This window comes from Halictus rubicundus, chromosome 13, assembly GCF_050948215.1.
Source record: "Halictus rubicundus isolate RS-2024b chromosome 13, iyHalRubi1_principal, whole genome shotgun sequence".
Classification (NCBI taxonomy): Eukaryota; Metazoa; Arthropoda; class Insecta; order Hymenoptera; family Halictidae; genus Halictus; species Halictus rubicundus.
Genome location: NC_135161.1, coordinates 1038592 through 1058039, shown reverse-complemented (window position 1 = coordinate 1058039; position 19448 = coordinate 1038592). Strand labels below are relative to the sequence as shown.

At 34.5% G+C, this 19448-nt stretch overlaps 1 protein-coding gene across 1 annotated transcript in view; it reads left to right on the top strand.

Moving 5' to 3' along the window:
• The window catches only part of Papi (tudor and KH domain containing protein papi), a 126270-nt gene extending 107447 nt beyond the window's left edge, over positions 1–18823 (top strand). The window contains exon 8 of the mRNA XM_076799134.1: positions 18052–18823. Coding sequence (XP_076655249.1) covers positions 18052–18351 — 300 coding nt within the window. The 3' untranslated portion in view covers positions 18352–18823. The remainder of the gene's footprint in view (positions 1–18051) is intronic.
• The last annotated feature ends 625 nt before the right edge of the window (positions 18824–19448 follow it).

The following is a 19448-nucleotide window of genomic DNA, read 5'->3' as shown; positions in this document are numbered from 1 at the left end:
CTTTAACTTTACTTCGAATGATGTAATTTTTAAGCATTTTATAAAATAAATAACTTAAGTTATTTTAATAATATTTCATTATTGTAATGACTTATGTTTTTGTATAAGTTTTTCATATCTTTCTTTTTCTTTCATAATCTTGTATATGTATGTGTTTAATGTTTGCCAATTATTTTTATTTTTAATCGTAATATTTATAAAGTTATTCTTTGTGATTATTGTATTTAAATCCATTTCCAAGTTATGACGTAATATGGTCCATCTTGAACATTGAAAATGTATGTTCAGCATTATCCAGAACATTACATCCATACCAACATAAATTGGAGTTTATTTTTTGTATTCTTTTTCTGTATGTGTTAAAGATACCATGTCCAGTTAGTACTTGCGTGAGGTAATAGTTTAAGACTCCATGTTTTTTTGATATCCATTTTTCTACGTTGTTGATTAGGCGGCCAGTCCATTCTCCTTTAATTCCATTCTTCCATCTTTCGATCCAACAATTTGTCAAATTTATTTTAATTAATTTAGATTCTTTTTCTATTCTCTTCTTCTTTTCCAGGAGTTCAGCATCATCGTCTTCTGGTAATGCTTTATATCTATTTTTGATTTTATAGATTTTGATTCTATCTTCAATCGATAATTCCAGAGGTTTAATTCCGGTGATGATCCATAAAGTCATATTGTCTTTGTATCCTTTCTAATATATTTCTGTTTCTGCCATTCTCAATAGCTCTTTCTCCCCAAATAAGAGATGCGTATGCGATGACAGATTCAATTATATTGTAATATAGTTTTCTACTGGCTGTACGTGGTCCTCCAATATTTGCTGCAATTTTCATTATATGCGACATTATTTTGACAAGTTCCTTTTTTGATTAGAAGTGACACCTAGATATTTAATTTCTGAAGAAGGTTTTAAATGGTGACCACAGATATTTAATGTAAAGTTGCGGTGGGCCTTCTTTTTATTTATAAAAATATATTTGGTTTTGGAGGGGGATAACTTCAAACCAAGTCTACATAGGTTAATTGTTATTTTATTATTTATTAAATTACAAATATTTTTTTTAGTTTCTTTAAATTGTGACCAGAGCCTAAAATGGCAATATCGACAGCATATGCTGTTATTTTAATATTCGGTGGGATAATAATTTGGACTATCTCATCATAAATTAAGTTCCAAATGATGGGGGCAATTATTTACGCTTGTGGAACACCGCGTGCCATTTTGACCCTGATCCATCCGTCTATAGATTTGAAACATACAAATTTATTCTTGAGATAGTTTCGTAAAATTCGTTGAAGAGAGAGAGAGAGAGGAATTGGAAAATTACGTTTTTTCATGTTTAAAAAGATGGCATTCCAATTTATACTATTAAATGCATTTTTTACGTCTAGGCTAACCAGCATACCAAAGCGTCTTTTCAAAGTAATATCTTCATTATGATTGTATATAATATTTAATGCATCCAAAGTCGATTTATTTTTGGTAAATCCAAATTGATTTCTTGCAAAAGGAATTGTTCCTAATGTTTCAAGAATTCTGTTTTTAAGAATCGTTTCTAAAACCTTACTTATTATATCGCTAATGCAGAGTGGTTTGAAATCATTTGGTAAAAAGGAGTTGTTGTTTTTTTTCTTATAAGAATAGCTCTACTGGTTTTCCATTTATTTGAAAAAATTCCAGTAGTTAGTCAGAAAATTATTATAACGAAGCGATCGGGATTATAATACATAAGACTTTTAATCATTTCTGGTGGCATTGTATCTAATCTTGAAGCTTTTAAAAGTTTAAAATTATCCGCGATTTTTAAAATTTCATTTCGATTTGTAAGAAATGAGAAGTTGCACGTTATATTTGAAAAATTATTACTTATTATAATAATTACTTATTATAATATCTGTTGATCTTGGAAAAAGAGTACTTAATTTATCGCTAGCTTCACTTTTATTAAGAATTGGAGGAGCTAATTTTACTTTAAACTTTCTTTGGATAATTTTATAGGGTTTTCCCCGTGTATCATATTGTGAGGTGTCTACGAAAAGTTTCCAAGTATGTCTTTTAGCATCGTTCATTTAAACGTGTAACATTTTTCTATTTAATTTGTAGGTGTCAATTTCCAAAGTTGCATTAAATCCTTTCTTTAATTTTCGTTGCATATTTCTTCTCGATTTATTAGTTTTATCTCTTAATTCTTTAATATTGTCATTCCACCAGAAATTATTTTGGTGATAGAACTTATATGACTTTGTTTTCATACTAATTTTGCATGTATTAATAATATTTTTAATATATAAATTAATATCCCTTTCCGAATTAATATTTATTACGTTTGTATTATGTCTATTAAATGTATTTTGGAAAATATCTGTATCTAATGTTTTAAAATTCCAAGTAAAATTTTTACTGTACCCATTAATTTTGTAATAATTGTTTATAGATTTAATATCATGTATAATATAGCGATGTCCAGAAGCAGAAAGTTCATCAAGTATTTGGATTTCTTATTTCTTTTAATAAATGTAAAAAATATAATTAGTTAGAATTTTTCCCCTATAATTTTGTATACAATCTCCCCAAAATTGATATCTGACATTAAAATCTCCCAGTAATATTATTAGTTTAGTTAAGGAGGCTTTAAAATATTTAATTTTTTCCAAATATTCGCAAAATTGTGATTTGGTACAATTGGGTGAAATATAAACATTTATAATAGTATAATTTTCTAATACTATTCCGGAAAAGAAATCTTCATAAATTTCATTATCGTTTCTTACCTTGATATTCTGGTTAACTATCCAGACGGCAAAAAGATTATCTTTGAAAGTAATCTACTAATTTTCTTTTTTTTTAATATTCTTGAAGGCATGCAATCAATCAATAATCAATCAATTATCAAGTTTAGTTTCATTTACAAATTATGTTAGTAAAAGTTGTGCCAATCTCCAATTATTAAGATTTATTTGTAAAATTCTTGCTTCATATTTCTTATTTTGTTTCTGAAAATTGGACATTTCATCGATGTCATTAAATGTTTATCATTTTTTCCCTGTTTTTTTACATTCAAGGCAGCATATAACGCATTTGCAATCATTTATATTGTGTCCGTCTTGATTACATTTTCTACATCTTGTTTTCCCTTCAATTCTGGTTCTGCAGTTGTTGCTGTAATGAAGTAGTGGACAATTAGGAAGAGTAGGAGTAGAGGTACATTTGATTAGAGGTGGCTACGGCTATAAAACTATAAATCTCGGTACGCTAACGGTTAGTTCAGCATGTGTTGGTCAGCTGAGTTTCCTTCGGTTTGTCGACTTCTCTAAACTATGGTAGTTTCGCTATTTTTTGGCCCTGTCTAGTTTACCTTCGTGCGACGGTCGTGCAGTTGTCCCTTCGCAGAGGGTTTTACGACGGAACACTTTCTCTAAATTATCTTTAACATTCTCAATTTTGAATATCCTTCTTGTTTTCGATTTCAATAAGAAGGTGTCCCGCTTATGTTCTTCTTACTTTTCTGATGCCTTTGGTATCACATTTTGAATTCGCAATATTCATATATGTGCTTTTGAATTCGTCTTCCTTATTAATGTTGATTGACCACCTTGGTGGGTTATTTCTTATTTTAATTTTCTTATTTTCAGTTTCTAAATTGATGTTTGAATCGACGTTTGAATTCACGTCATGTTTCGTTTCTTTGGGTTCCTTTTTTCTGTTTACCAGAACAAATGGTTGTTCAACCTTCGATATCGATATAATCGATGGTATATTCGTATTTGTCTCTTCTATGGATTTTCTAGCAGTATATTTATTTGTATTAATTTGTTTGTTCCTTAATTAAATTTTTAATTTTACTTATTAACTCCTCGTCTGATGAAGATTCTTCAGCACTTTCCGAGGATATTATATTTTCTATTTTTAATAATTCATTATTATTTCTTTTAATTGTGGAAATATTTTTAGGATTTGTTTTAGATTTTTTAATTTTCATTTTATTTACATATGTAAATCTTTCATTCGTGTTATTGCTGGATAATTCGTCTATATCCATTTCTTCTAGTACTTTATCTATATTGTTTTTGTTATTGGTTATATGTTCTTTAATACCAATAATTTCTTCTTGTAGTTTTGAAAATTTATTGATTAGTGAATTTAAAATTATTGTTGTTTTTTCGTAGTCAATTTCTTTTGTACTCTAAATATTTTTATCATTTCTTTTATTAGTCAAATCTATACAGGGTGAGGCGCTAGAAACAGGCCACCTGAATAACTCGGCTGCTATTAGTGTTAGGAAAAAATGCATCAGATGGAACTTGCTTGGTTTCGAGGGGGCATTAATCTGATGTTATTCAATATATATTGAATTTTATCCTTTGATATATTTGTTTCATTTGGTATTATTTTGGTTTATTTTTGGATTTTTTTGCAATTTGTCCTCTTTCTAATATAGTGTTTTTCTTTTTTATAGTTAATTCAGGAAATCTGAATGTAGATATAGAGTTGTTTCTTCAGATTCAGATTTCTCTTCCATTTCTATTTCTAGAAATGTTTCTTTTTTTCTTTCTTCTTCTATATTAATTATTCCTTTTCTTATTTTCTATTGGGATATGGGTTTTATTATAATAAACACACAGTTGATTTTAATAAGAAAACTAATTTATTCAAAGAGACTCGGAAGGATTCTTTTAACTCTTGATACCTCGATACTCTGGACGAGACTGACGAAAAATGTGCAACGGAAAACCGTTGCTTAGGTTTGAAACCAAAAACGAAATAAAGAAAAGGCCTGGACCTGAAATGTGTTTATGACACCCCCGACCCTTAAAAGTCGGGGTACTGCCAGAGACCCATTGTTAAGGATAATAATCAGGCTCCGCGTTCCTGGCACTCTAAAGTGTTTCTCAACACAGAGATTATTTTTGCTTATATATAAATTAGATATGAAAAATCCAACATTTTCAGTTGTACTGCTATAACATCATTCGGTACTGTTCTTTAATTTTACTTCAAGTGATACCATTTTTGAGCAGTTCTTTTTTATAAAATATATCTGTGTATGGGATAAATCTGGAATGAATTATCTTTATCTAAGACTTTTACGTATTTTTCTTTTTCTTTCGTGATCTTGTATATGTAGGTATTAAATTTTTGCCAATTGGTTTTGTTTATAATCATAATATTTATAAAGTTATGTGTTGTAATTATAGTATTTCGATCCATTTCTAAGTTACGACCTAGGTAGTCCATCTTGAACAGTGAAAAAGTGTGTGTTCGACGTTATCGGGAACATTACATCCGTACCAGCATAAATTTGAATTGGTTTTTTGTATTCTTTTGCTATAAGTATTAAAAGTACCATGACCAGTTAATATTTCCGTAAGATAGTAATTTAAATCTTCATGTTTTCTAGAAATCCTTTTTTCTACATCGTTAATGAGACCACGAGTCCATTCTCCTTTAATACCGTTTTTCCATTTTTCAATCCAACGATGTGTGGTATTTATTTTAATTAATTGTGTTCGAAATCGCTGCAGGCGTTACCGAGACTTTCGGTAACGCCAACATCATTTCTCTTCACACATAGGCCAGACAGTTTTTACGACCTAATCCGCAGACGAGCGGCCTCGGTGCGACCGTGTCTCGACGTTGACAATAGCCAGCTGATCGAGCTCGGCGCCGAGACCGGGTGAACGCACTCAGACGTAAACTTTGTGTTTACGTCTAAACGTTTACTTGTCGCGTGAGCCACCGTTCCCATATTCCAAAATATCAAATCCCTCACCCACCGTCCTTATTTCCCGTGTAGTAGCGGCCGTTAGGGCATTGCCCTCGTGCGCTAGCTAACGTTCGACACTGCCAAATCCTTTGTCATTTTCAAAAACCCCACTCCTTATTCCTTCCGACGCCGGTGGCCACGCACAGTATAAATAACCCGCGATAACCGCGAAACCAGGTCTTTTGGCATATTCGATCGCTCGATCATAGTCGCGTATTTATCGTTTTCTCGTGCGCTTCACGACTCTCTTCTCTCCCAAATCGTGCGCTTCACGATTTGTGCGTCATATTATCATCTCCGTCTATTCGCCGCTGTCTTGTACCTTTCTCTTTTCACCGCTTTCTTGTACACTCTCCACTTTCTGTTAATATATTGTTATATTATTTCATACAGTCCACTTCTACTTTCTACACCTGTCTCTATCGCAACCTATACCTCTTTCCTCTCGCTAAAGTTCCAAACAAATTGGAATTCCTCTTCAATTCTTTTCTTCTTTTCCAAAAGTTCAACATCATTGTATTCTGGTAAAGCTTTGTGTGTATTTCTGATTTTATAAATTTCAATTCTGTCTTCAATTGAAAGTTCTAGAGGTTTGATACCAGTAATAACGCATAATGCATAATGCATTGCGGTTCACGGTACGATAGTGTCGTATATTAAGTAGTATATATTAGATAGGTATATTAGGTAGCATATACAGTGACGAGCAAAAGTGTAAACACACTTCGCTAGTTTTACATAAAACGTGATAATATTGTACAACCTATTTTTCAATTGAATGATAAAGCTTAGGTAATATCAATTATATGGTGAATGCGATAAACAAAACATAATAGTTTATGTTAGATAATATTAACAATATATATAATATTTTACAAAAATGAGGATTTGAAGCAATGTTTACAGTTTTGCACGTATCATCAGAAACGGTTAAGATAGTACACAAATGCTAGGGAAATGAAATTGTCAGAAACACTGATAGCCAACTGTAGTAAGACACGTTTAGGCTGGTGTATACACAGTTTATCTCCTATTTGGAAGTTAGTTAACACGCTTAAGTCAAGATGAAACCACTAAGTGCAGATTAAAGAAACAGTATCATTTCATTGTGCGATAAAGGTTTTCACTACGACAAATTGCAGTAAAACGTGTAAGTCATACGATGGTTGCAAGAATAAAGAAAACCTATGGTAGTGTGTCAACTTCTTCAAGAAACGGTAGACCACAACTTGTTTCTGACAGAGCTGCACGTGGAATTGCACATCGATTTCGGTCTGAAAGTCATAAAACTCCAAAAATCGCGGCTCAAGACGTTGGAGTAAATGCAACCGAATGGACTATTCGCCGCTCCTTAAGGAGAATCGGGTTAAAAGCGAAAGAAAAGAATTGCAAACCAGCTCTTTCAGACAAAAATATTAAACTACGAAAAAAACTTGCTCACACATACAAAGAGTGGACAACAGACGATTGGCAAAGAGTTATATGGTCTGACGAAACAAGAATTAATACACTCCTGGACACAAAGATAGCACAAGTGTGCTATCATTTAGTTTTCAAGGTTAATTCAAGAATTCTCTAAATTCTACGAATGGTACGTAAATATCATCTTACGGTCATATATTAAATAGCGATAAACTGGAACTACGCTGTCCGTACTTGTATTTATTGACAAAAATCTCGTAGCGGAGGTCGGCGAAATGATAGCACATTTTAATAAATTAAGCATTTATTTAACATGAATTAAACATTTGTGTAACAAAAATGACAAGTTGAAACAAGTACTTTATTTCTTAGTAGAGTGTAAGACCTCCCTTATTTTCAATGACTTCGATCATCCTTTTTTGCAAAGAATTAAACAATTTACGAATATAATTTTGTGACAATTTCCATTCATCTTTAAGACACTGTTTTAAATCATTCATATTTTGAAATTGTCTGTTTTCCTTGTAGACCATTCGAGCAAGCTGTCCCCAACAGTTCTCGATTATATTTAAATCAGGGGAACACGCTGGCCAGTCAAAAAGCGTAATATTTTCTGATGAAAAATAATCTTTTACTATTTTAGCTGTATGGACCGCGGGCATTATCTTCCTGAAATATAAAATTGCTACCAGCAATGTGTACCGCACACTTGCTAATTTGTTGTCGCATTAAATCACGATAAGCGATGGCATTCATTCGGCTATCAGTAAAGACGATTTCGCTTTTTCCATTGTAGCCAATGCCTGCCCAAATCATTACACTCCCTTCGCCCATTTGACGTCGCACGTTTGACAATTCTTCTTTTTGTACATGATGATAATAATAGTCAAAACAGTCTGGACCATTCAGGTTGAATCTCTTTTCATCTGTGAATATAATTCGCCGCCATTTCTTTTTCCAATGTATGTGTCGTTTTGCAAAGCTGACACGAGCCTCCTTATGTCTCGTCGTCAACGCAGGTTTCCGTTTTAATTTTCGTCGTATAATATTGTCACATGTCTGGAGAATACGATGAACATTTCTCGGATTAGTTTCAACTTCTGCTTTTTGAGCAATTTCACGTGATGTGAGAAACGAGTTTGATGCAGCACGCAAAGCGGCACGTTTTTCTCTATCAGAAATAGCGGGCGGTCGTCCATTCTTCCGCTCTTCCGTGTACTATATTTATTGCCGTCTTTTAGTAAATTATAAATAACATTACTACTCCTCTGCACAGTTTTTGCAATTTTTGATATGGAGAACTTTTCTTTTCTTAATTTCAAGATAACTTGTATTTCTTTTTTGCTTAATTTCTTGCCGCGTCCCATTTTGTTCAATGACGATTGGAAATTTTCCAAGACTGAGTGCCTACACAACGCTATGTTTGTATGACTCGAAACGTAGAAACAGCGAGAAATACGAATAGAAAGTCAAGTGTGCTATCATTTCGCCGACCTTTGCTACACGACTTTTGTTGATAAATACAAGTACGAACAGAGTAGTTTCAGTTTGTCGCTATATAATATACTACCGTGAGACGATGTTTACGTACCATTTGTAGAATTCAGAGAATTCTAGATTTATCCTTGAAAACTAAATGATAGCACACTTCTGCTACCTTTTTGTCCAGGAGTGTAGATTTGAATCCGATGGAAGGTCTTGGTATTGAACTTCATCCGAAAATAATAATCGAACAAGTAGCATACAACAAACTATAAAGTTCGGGAGTGGCTCAATTATGTGTTAGGGTTGTTTTACTCCTAAGGGTGTTGGTACCATAGTTCCGATAGAAGATATCATCTGCGAAGAGCATTATTTAAATATTTTGCAAAATAATTTACCTTCTGTTGTTAATTCTATTGAATTTGCTGAAGACGAAGTAGTATTTCAACAAGACGGGGACCCTAAGCATACTGCAAAGATAGTAAAAACCTGGCCAGGAAATCAAATGTTTTCTGTGATGAAGTGGCCAGAACAAAGTCCATATATGAACTCAATCGAAAATTTGTGGTCGATTGTGAAAAGAAGGCTAGCAAAATATGACAATCCGGAAATTATTAAAAATTTAATAGATAGTATGCCACGCAGGCTAGAAACAGTACAAAAAAGTAAAGGAAAATGGACAAAATATTAATTTAAAGCTTTATTTCGACGAGCACAATTAAAGTGCAAAACTGTAAAAATTGTCTTCAATCCCTATTTTCGATAAATATTCCATATATTGTTAATATTAACGAAAATAAATTATTGTTTTGTTTATGCTATTCACTTTGTAATTATTAGTACCTAATCTTTATCATGGAATTGAAAAATAGGTTGTACAATATTATCACGTTTTATGTAAAACTAGCGAAGTGTGTTTACACTTTTGCTCGTTACTGTATTATATATATTAGATTGTATATCATCCAGTTTGGAAATTTCGGAAGAAATGTACCCCTCTTCTGAATGCTTCTACGTTTGTTGTTTACATTATTTATTTGTCTAAGTTCTACATAATCAACTGATAGTATAAACTAGTTATTTCTAAAAAATATTTTGTAATAGGTAATGTATCAGAAGTATCAGGATTATAAATGGATATTTCATACAATGAATCGTATATTAAGGAAAGTAAAGTAGGGTGTGGGGCCTAATTACTGTGGGGTACCAATTACTATATTGTTTTAATTACTAATTAGAATTATTTAGTATCATATTTGAAGTTATCAGCCTAAAATTGTCCTTTGTGTCAGTTTTTGCTTCTACTTTGAAAAATCAAATATTTGGTACAACGTTTTAAATTTAATTTTTAAACACTCACTAGCATTTTCTCAATTTGAATGTGGAGTAATTATGCATCTTGCACATAGTTTAAACGAGATTTAGAACGGACGTGGTATTGTATGAAACAAACAGTGGTTGAATATTTTGTGTTTAATTGAAATCGTGCAAAAATTTCACAATGTTATATCAATACTTTTCAAGTAGCCATATCGCCGATCGAAATTCTGGAATTGTTTTGTAAATAAATATAAATATTTTATATGACGTATCCATAAAGAGTTGTTTTTAACATGTTAAACGCGGAGCTGCTTCATTTAATTTTATTTCATTTTTCATTTAGACTGCATGTCAACATAAAAATACGTCTGTGCACAAACAAGGGACTTGTTAACATTATTTTTGTTTAAAATGAAAGTTTAGCTTTGAGTCACGAGATATGATTTCATGGATAGAAAATAGATAAGCGATTTGAAATCTTTTAGCGACAAATAACCACATAAAAATAACGGGCAACGTTCCTAAAATCATTTCTATCTATCCTGTGTCTTAGACAAATTTTTATTTGTATATCGTTCGAGGAATAATTGATTCTTGATTTAAATAATACACAACCTTGTCCTAAGTACAGAAATTACTAAGAACGAGCGTAGGTAATTCCTGTGATCGGTGACGGTTCTCGATACGACAATTGGTCTGGAATAAGTAATTACTAAGTGAAAAAAAGTGCCGAGAGTGCCGATGGTAATTACTATCGCTTAGGAGCGAACCGGTGCTCGGTGATCGAGAAAGACGAGAAAGCTGCTGCCAAGCGAGACCGTATAAAACGTTCGAAACACGGATTGCGCTCAACAGTTCGACGGACATCTGAACTACCGGCGGCAACGAGTGCTTCGATCATGCATAATTTGGTAAATTTGATTTTCTTCTTCCTTTTTTTTCAACGTATTACACTGGACAAGTAAGGAGGCATTTTGGTTTCTCATTTACAAAAATCGACATTTTTTACATTTTCTTCAAGTATCAGTGCTGTAGAATATTTATGCAAAAGGATTTGTTTTGAATTCGTAAAAGTAACATAGTTACGGGCGTTTGAAAAATGCAACTCACGCTGCGAGATATTTATACTTATTGTTAGTTGAATCTTGAAACGTGTTTTTTTCGAAATCACTTCTTTTGGAACGTTTGTCATGATATCTCAAATTCCAGTTGATCAATTGACTTGAAATTTTGAGAAAACCATCAGCATAGCATGTACCCTGTTGTCGCGCCAACCAAAAATTTTAAAATCCATCAATTTTTTATTTTTTCATCGTCCTAGAGACCAAAAAATATTTAAAAAATCGGTAATTTGCCTTTAAAATACCGTCATTTTGTAAATAACTAATGTTTTTAATTTCTTTTGGTTAGAATTATAAAACTATATCTATACTGATTAATAAACAACTTCATTTTTTTGTTTCCGATCAGTGGAAGGCCCGGAATCGTGGCAACCGCCAACCCACGTTTTCAAAACATACATTATAAAGAGAAATAATATATAGAAAGTCATACGTGTACTTCAAATACCAATACATATGTGTGCAATATCAAAATTCCAAAAATTCGCGCAAAAACGGCCGCGTAAACCAGGATACCCTCTTACATTATTACAAACACTTGGAAATTATCATTCATTTGATGCTTGGTCATGAATATAATTAGCACGCCGATTGCCATAGCAATGTCCATACAAGTCACACAAAATCGAAACAACTTATTCAATTACTACAACAATAGAAACGACAAAGTTTTTCATAACAATAATTTTTCTGGCATTCTAACACCTTGTAGATCCGAATAAATTTTGATGTACTTAACAGATTGTAGTAGAAATTGATATTCCAGCAAAGAAATTGATAAAAAATTGTTTTAGTTTGGCAGTCAAAGTACACTTACCGTTGCTCAAAAAAGTATTGTGGAGTGTCTATAATGAACGAATTCGAGATTTTACGAATTAAAACTTATACGTTACACACGTGTGTAATTTAAAACAAAATTATAAAGAACAGGAAGAAGAGAAGTCATTAATATACTCTGTTCTGTGGCAGGTTCATCGGCTAAACGCGTTTCGAAATGACAATTTTCTATGTGATTATAACAATCATGATTTGATCACACACTTAACCTACTGTAACTGTACAGAATTGATACATACGAAATCTCTCATAATTTTTTTTATTAAATATTTAATTTTACTTCGAAATAAAATGTGTTCTAGTATCAGCGTTGTAGATTTTTTGACGACTTCCGAAAGTGAAAGGTCTACTCTATCGCGCTAAGTAGTAATCTTGAAAGTAAAATATTACTTGTACATGTTAACAATGTTTACATATTAACAATGTTATAAAAAAGTGTTTCGTTCTACACTCAGTAAAAAAATTAAGGGATCATTACCTTATGTCAGAGGTCGACAAGACCGAGCATATTTCGGCTGAGTTTCAGGGGCTATGCTCCCTTTTTCCGGCAGCGCGTCTCGCTCCCCGTGACGGTCATAGTGCTCGAGGCACCTCAGGTGCGTACCGTATGAACTACGCGTGGCACATTAGGGCGACACTCGTATCAATAGGTTTCCACGTTACCGAGGAGGTACTATTGTTAATGCGTTTTTTTTGTGTTACGAGCCAGGGCTGCGACCATCGCGAGAGGCCGGCGAGGGGGTTATTACTCCTTGAATATGGTATCTATTATTAGTTAATATTGAAATCTTTGTTGATTTGAATTTAAGATTAGTAAGCCTCGTAACTTATATACAGGGTGGTCCACGCAATTGTTTCAAGTCATAACTCCGTTATTATTGCATTTACGAAAAAATGATAAAGGAGAAAGATAAATGGTTCGAAGAGCACTACATCCGTAGGCCTTTAAATTTTTTTTAGATGCAGCAGTTCATGTGCAATTAACAATTGCATCATTTCTTTAAATAGAAATGCATATTTTCAGATCGATTCTTCCTTTCATTCTACGTAAAAAATGATTAGGGTACCATGGCAAAAAAATTATTAGATCTCGAGATATTTTCAAAAAATGTCATACATTTTCTTGTATTTAGTGAAATACAGCTACACTTTTTCAAAATCTTAGTTTTCGTACTCGAATTACGATACGTGAATTGCTACTTAATGATGAAGTGCTTACTCGTACAAATCGGTTTCTGTTATGATAACAATGTCGAAAGGGTGTTTACCTTTACAACATCGTTACGAAGTGTTTGAGTATCTTCTTCAATAAAGTCATTTTTTGAAAATATCTCGAGAACTAATAATTTTTTTGCCATGGTACCGTAATCATTTTTTACGTAGAATGAAAGGAAGAATCGATCTGTGCAAAAAAATAAGCATTTCTATTTAAAGAAATGATGCAATTGTTAATTGCACATGCACTGCTGCATCTAAAAAAAATGTAAAGGCCTACAGATGTAGTGCTCTTCGAACCATTTATCTTTCTCCTTTATCATTTTTTCGTAAATGCAATAATAACGGAGTTATGACTTGAAACAATTGCGTGGTCACCCTGTATATTGTTACGGGTTCGGGGCATCTTTAAAGAATAAAACGAGTGAAATACCAAAGAGACCTTTATTAAATAGAGGAGGGGTACTTAGCTTTGCGACTTCCCTCAGTGACGTTCCTCAACCGACTCAGTCATGTCTCCGTTGTATCGTCGTCACTAAGACGACGCGGCAGCGAAGACCATTCGGCGTAATGTCTCGATATCGAAGCATATCGATACTCGTAACAATATCTTAATTGATACAATCCGAGCGGTAAGATTGTATCGTGTGGGAACGTTCAATTATTAGATTAGGATATTAGGCAATAATTAAGGGTTGTAGATTACGCGAGTTAACAAACAAGACAAATATATTCTGAATTGAAATAATTACATGTGTAGTTGTCTGTGTCGCGAATGAATGTAATAAGTTTATAATTGCAGAATTTATTACCTATGATGCACGGTGTTGATGCACTGGCAATGCGGGGTCGGAGAGCGATTGTTGAAAGCCAAATAGAATATACACCGAACTACCGGAGTCTATAAGGTTACGTTTGATTCGAAAGGAACTTTTACCCGATCTCACTAGAACTGACTCTTACGCGTGTAACGCGACGTTACTGCACGATTACTATACCGCGACCGAATCACTTCTGAATCTCTACTGAACCGTTTCTCGACTGAACCGCTTCTCGACTGAACTGAAGAGGATGAAAATTAATGGGTTTATATACCCTAAAAAATGAGAGGGAAATGTGTCTGTTTTATTCTACGGTCGCATACTCGTATTTGTCGTTTCGAGTGAGTTTAAGGTTTGCAGTTGGATCTTTGTTTAAAGGGGTAAAACGAAGGGTTAGCTAGGATGTTTCCTATCAGAGACTATCTTGATAAAACATTCCAGAAGGGAAATATTAGGAAATCGTACGGTGCTGTTGCTGAATCATGCTTCGTGCCAGATGCGTCCAGACGGAGCACAATCATCCCTTCTATAAACAAGGGGCCTGTTGGGACGCTTTTCGTTTTCAGAAAAGAGATTAGAACTTCTAATTGAATGAACGTGGAAAAACACCTCCATACGTAACACCGCCTTTATTTTCAATGACGTCTAACATTGGTTTTGGGAGGGAATGATACAACTTTCGAATGTAATCTTATGATATATCGTTCCACTCTTTTTTAAGGGGGCCGGCAGGCATTTGGTCTTGACTGTCACGCTATGTTACGCTGTGCCTTTTTCCTAGACATTTTACGTCTTAAATAAGTAAGTAATCAATTAAAAATGCATACCACCGTGTTTGTACATGTCTTTGCTACGTCTGTATAGAGCCTTTTTTTCGATACGAACACTAAATCTCTCGAAATTTAGAGAATCTCTCTGCAATATACGTATATGAACTTGCAAGGGTCAAAATCTAGACAAACTGTCGCTTCAATATTGCAATGAGCAGTTTAGAAGTGGTCAATTGTGTTTCCTAAAAGTCCAATCTACGTCTGTATAGAGCCCAAATTGCGAATTTCAACCTCATCGTGGAGTAATTTATAATATTCGGCAGAAAATTGTAATTCTGAAGCAAGTATGACGTCACAAGATGGCTGCCGCTGAGAGCTTCTCTTAATTTCGAGAGATTTAGTGTTCGTATCGAAAAAAAGGCTCTATACAGACGTAGCAAAGCCATGTACAAAGACATGTAACATTGCGTGACAGTCAAGGCCAAATGCCTGCCGGCCCCCTTAAGGCACTTTTTTAGTTGAGCAATGTTTTCAAATTGCCTATTTTCTTCATAGACGGCTCCAACGAGTTTACCCCAACAGTTCTCAATAATATTTAAGTCGGGAGAGCACGCTGGCCAGTCCAAAACTGAAATATTTTCCGATAAAAAATACTCTTTGACGATTTGCGATGACGATTTCGCTTATGTTCCAAATCCCAGAACCGTTTACTCCCCTCTACACCTCCGATATGTCTATGCTGGAGCATGTCGTTCACAAACAGCCACAGACAAGAATAGTCGGCGACAGAAAGCTCTGCGGATACGGATGCAGTCACAGTGCCGAATTTACTGGAAAAATTAAATATTCGTGTATATCACGATATGAAATACATTTCTTTTGCGAAACATGCGTATGAGGATAGAAATTGTTATTAATAATCATATAATAATCATTTTTATGTGTAATACAATTTTATTTTAATTATATTTTAATTATATATATATTTATAATATATGTTTTATACCTATTGGAAAAGTGATAAAATCACATTCAAAGTACTGAGACAGAGTCGGATAGCGAATAGCATTCATTTATTATTAATTTCGTTTTAAATTTGTTAGTTTTTAAAAATAAATTTTTTTATAAAATTTTTCGATAAAAATAATAAATAGTTCAATAAATAGTTTTGAGGGTCCGCGAATTAAAATTTTATAAGACTTGAACCGGTCGTAAAATTTGCAAAACAAAGATATTGATATTTTTGCATTAAGAAATTACGTTCGAATATAAAATGATAAATTATTTAAGAAGAACAGTCTCTTGCGATGATGAAAAAAAGAAAATGTTTTTATCTTTAACACGTTCGCGGACAGTAAAAATTTCAGTGAGCTGCAAAAATAGACAGGCAATTTTTCTTGAAACTAGTTGTACTATCCGAAATCTGATTAGACATAAACAATAATAATAAGTTGACTGTCATTAGTAATGACAGTTGGTCATTACTTTGAAATGTATATTAATTACAAAAACTTAAGGTTGTATAGAATTAAATGAATAAAAATTGGTTTTCGAATGCTGTAGCATTCATGTCATTTTGCATCGCTATGAAAATGAATGCTGTATCATTCACGTCCGCGAACGTGTAAATAATAACTGTGGTATAAATTGTGTTGTGTAGGCAGTGTTCGTAAAATTCATCCAAAATAGTAAACTTTGATGGTCTGTATCTTTTAAACAATTTCGAAGATCACAAAATGATGACTCAACCCCCATCCCTCTCCCATTTTCGCTCGGACTACAACATATTTCAGTTTCATCAAAATTCGGAACATAGTCCCAAAAAATGATTTAATTCATATGGAATGATCCTTTTCCTAATTTGGATATTTCCTTAAAAAAATAACTACTATTCTCGTTTTTACAATATACATATGTGTAATTTACATATAATATAAGGATGCGTGATGCTGTTTCACCAAGAGGCAGGGACGATTCCTATCCCCATGATATTGTAGATGAGAGATACCGATAGTTTACCTAAGGAGCTGTGGAGACCCTAAAAACATTATTTTTGTGCCATGCACAACAGGGAACTGTCAACGCGCTCTCGAAAGGCCATCTGGAGGCAGTAAGACGTTCAAAGTTATGGCCCCAAAGACGTCGGAAAAGATTATTGGGACGAAGACCGTTCTTCTGCCGACAAATTTCTAACCCCTGTTCTTGAATCTAGACGATCAAACAACTTCGGCATTTTGCCTGTCTTGTGTGGGGCGACCCTTATCCGCAAGACGGTGTTCGAAACGAAATACGATGTAATGTGCAAGGAGACTATACTCCTATACGTCCGTGACTCTTCCGAGGAAGATTTTCCATTCTTTAGCTGACGGGAAACTGTCCAAATGCTAAACGCGCCACCGATCCAGGAGCGAGCTAACGGCTCGAGGTGGGGCGCCTCAGTTCACACGAAATAGAGAATGAGACGGGAGACGTCTCATTCTCACGCGAAAACTATCGAGCCACCTCGCGAAACCAAATCAAAGAGGATCACTGATTGATTTATCGTTCCCGTGGTTCGGTTGGGCCTTCACATTATTAGGGCGTCCTATGGGCTCGACCTGGGCCCTTTCGCTTTTCTTTGGCTTCGCCGCAACACGACAGTGATCCATCGATGATCGACAGTAACGCCTTCCCCGAAGTGGCAATTTGAGTTTAGGAAATACGACTTTCACTTGGGGCCCTATTTGGTGAATACGGTGCTTGATCGATAACATTTGTTGAGTTTCTGTCCTAAAATTCACTTACCAAGATCGATGTCTGCTTTGCTCTACAGCTTTTTTCCATTGTAAAGATCGCAACATACATTTGACGTCCACTGACAAACAGCCGCTGTAAACACGCGGTGCACTCAGCGTCACAACTGACGCACCAGTACACTGATGCTTATTTAAATACAAAAAATTGTTTTAACACATGCACCACGAGACTTTCAAATCAGATATTTCGGGTACTTTTGTACATAATTTATACACAGACAACCTCAACATCTTTTATACGTTAAGTCAGTTATTTATCATGCTTTCTTATATCGAGCACTTGCTTTCCTCAATTATTTTTCCAAACTTCAAAAATGTTAAAAATATGGTTAGCGCTATAGTTATGCACCGCAGGGTTGAACAGCCTGTATACAGTAGAAGTTTGTCACAACATTTCCCGAACACACCATACGCAGTGCAAAAGAGCTTCGTTCCCTTGAATGCCTGATTTGACCGTCAACGATACGTTAAATCTCTCTATCACGTTATTTCAGACTATAACATTCATTCTTTTGTGCGGCGTCTACGATGCTTTGGCGGGCCGTCGCTTTATTGCTGTACCTATGGACGCGATCGATGTGACCGAGTTGAGACCGGTCACGACGAGAATCGCTCGGCAAGCCGAGGGTTACGTACCGATCGCGGTTCCCAATAATCATCAGGACAATCCGATCTTGGAGAGTCCACGTTTGGAGAGGTCCATTAATCCTGTTCTGGATTACGTGGATTTTGGTGCATACACCGGCTCGAACGGGGCTTTCAGTTGGTACGCCGATTATCCAGCACAGCATTGACGGTTCAAGAGAGCAGCGCCCAGCGAGACGTTCATATTTCCGTACACTACGTTTGATACTGCTGGCCCATACTCCGCGAGCAATCAACATGGTCAATCAATATATCATGCGGAAAATAATGGCCGTGAGAGCCATCTTTTTTCTAAGCGAACTACGGGAACCATGTATAATATGATCATTAGACTGCGAATCTTTATGCAAAATAAGAATACTGTGCATGAGTCGCAGGATACGGGGAACCAAGTCACGGGGAAGTGTCTTTTTCTTTTTTGTATTTTCATTAGGTAGTAAAAAATATGTACATGTTCTCAAATTCTTATAATCTACTGTCTCAAATTATACTCATCCATTTTTGTCATAAATGCATAAAATCCGCAGTCTTTTGCTGTGTTGCTCTGTTGTTTAATTTTGCTTGTTGGTCTGTTTGTATAATATAGAAATAAAATTGTTTCGAAAACAGAGATAGGAAAATATGGAGGAAGGTAACCTAATTTGGACCCACACCTTGATTGAATCACCATGTAATTTAAGAAAGAAAAATATTTCAAGGATTAATGATAGTATAAATTGATTAAAAATGAGGCTTTGAATCTGGTTTAGCCATGTACATCCTTAAGGGGGCCGGCAGGCATTTGGCCTTGACTGTCACGCCAATCCTCGAACGGTCCTCGAACGGTCAGTAGGGAAAACTGATTGTAGAATGATTAAAATTTTTTTTGTGGAACTACATCGCGTCTACGACATATCGGTAAAAAAGAATATATGAAATGCCGACTTGAAAAGTAGTGGAAAAGAGAAACGAAAATTGAGAGAGAAAGCTAGCGACTAGACATGGTTGCCACATATCATCTTCGCCTCACTGTTGCCATGTCATCAAACCCGTAAATTTACAAGCGTTTCGTGAAACTGATTTCTGCATGAGCCCGATTCAGCCGACCAACACATGCTAACACGTACATTGCCACGGGCGCATAGATATACACAGGACTCGTTGTCACATTACCTTTGCAGTTTTTTGCTACTATCTCTGAAATCAAACTCACGTGTATGCAAAAGCTAAGGAAATCATTTGATTTATATTAAATTGAATCAGTTTA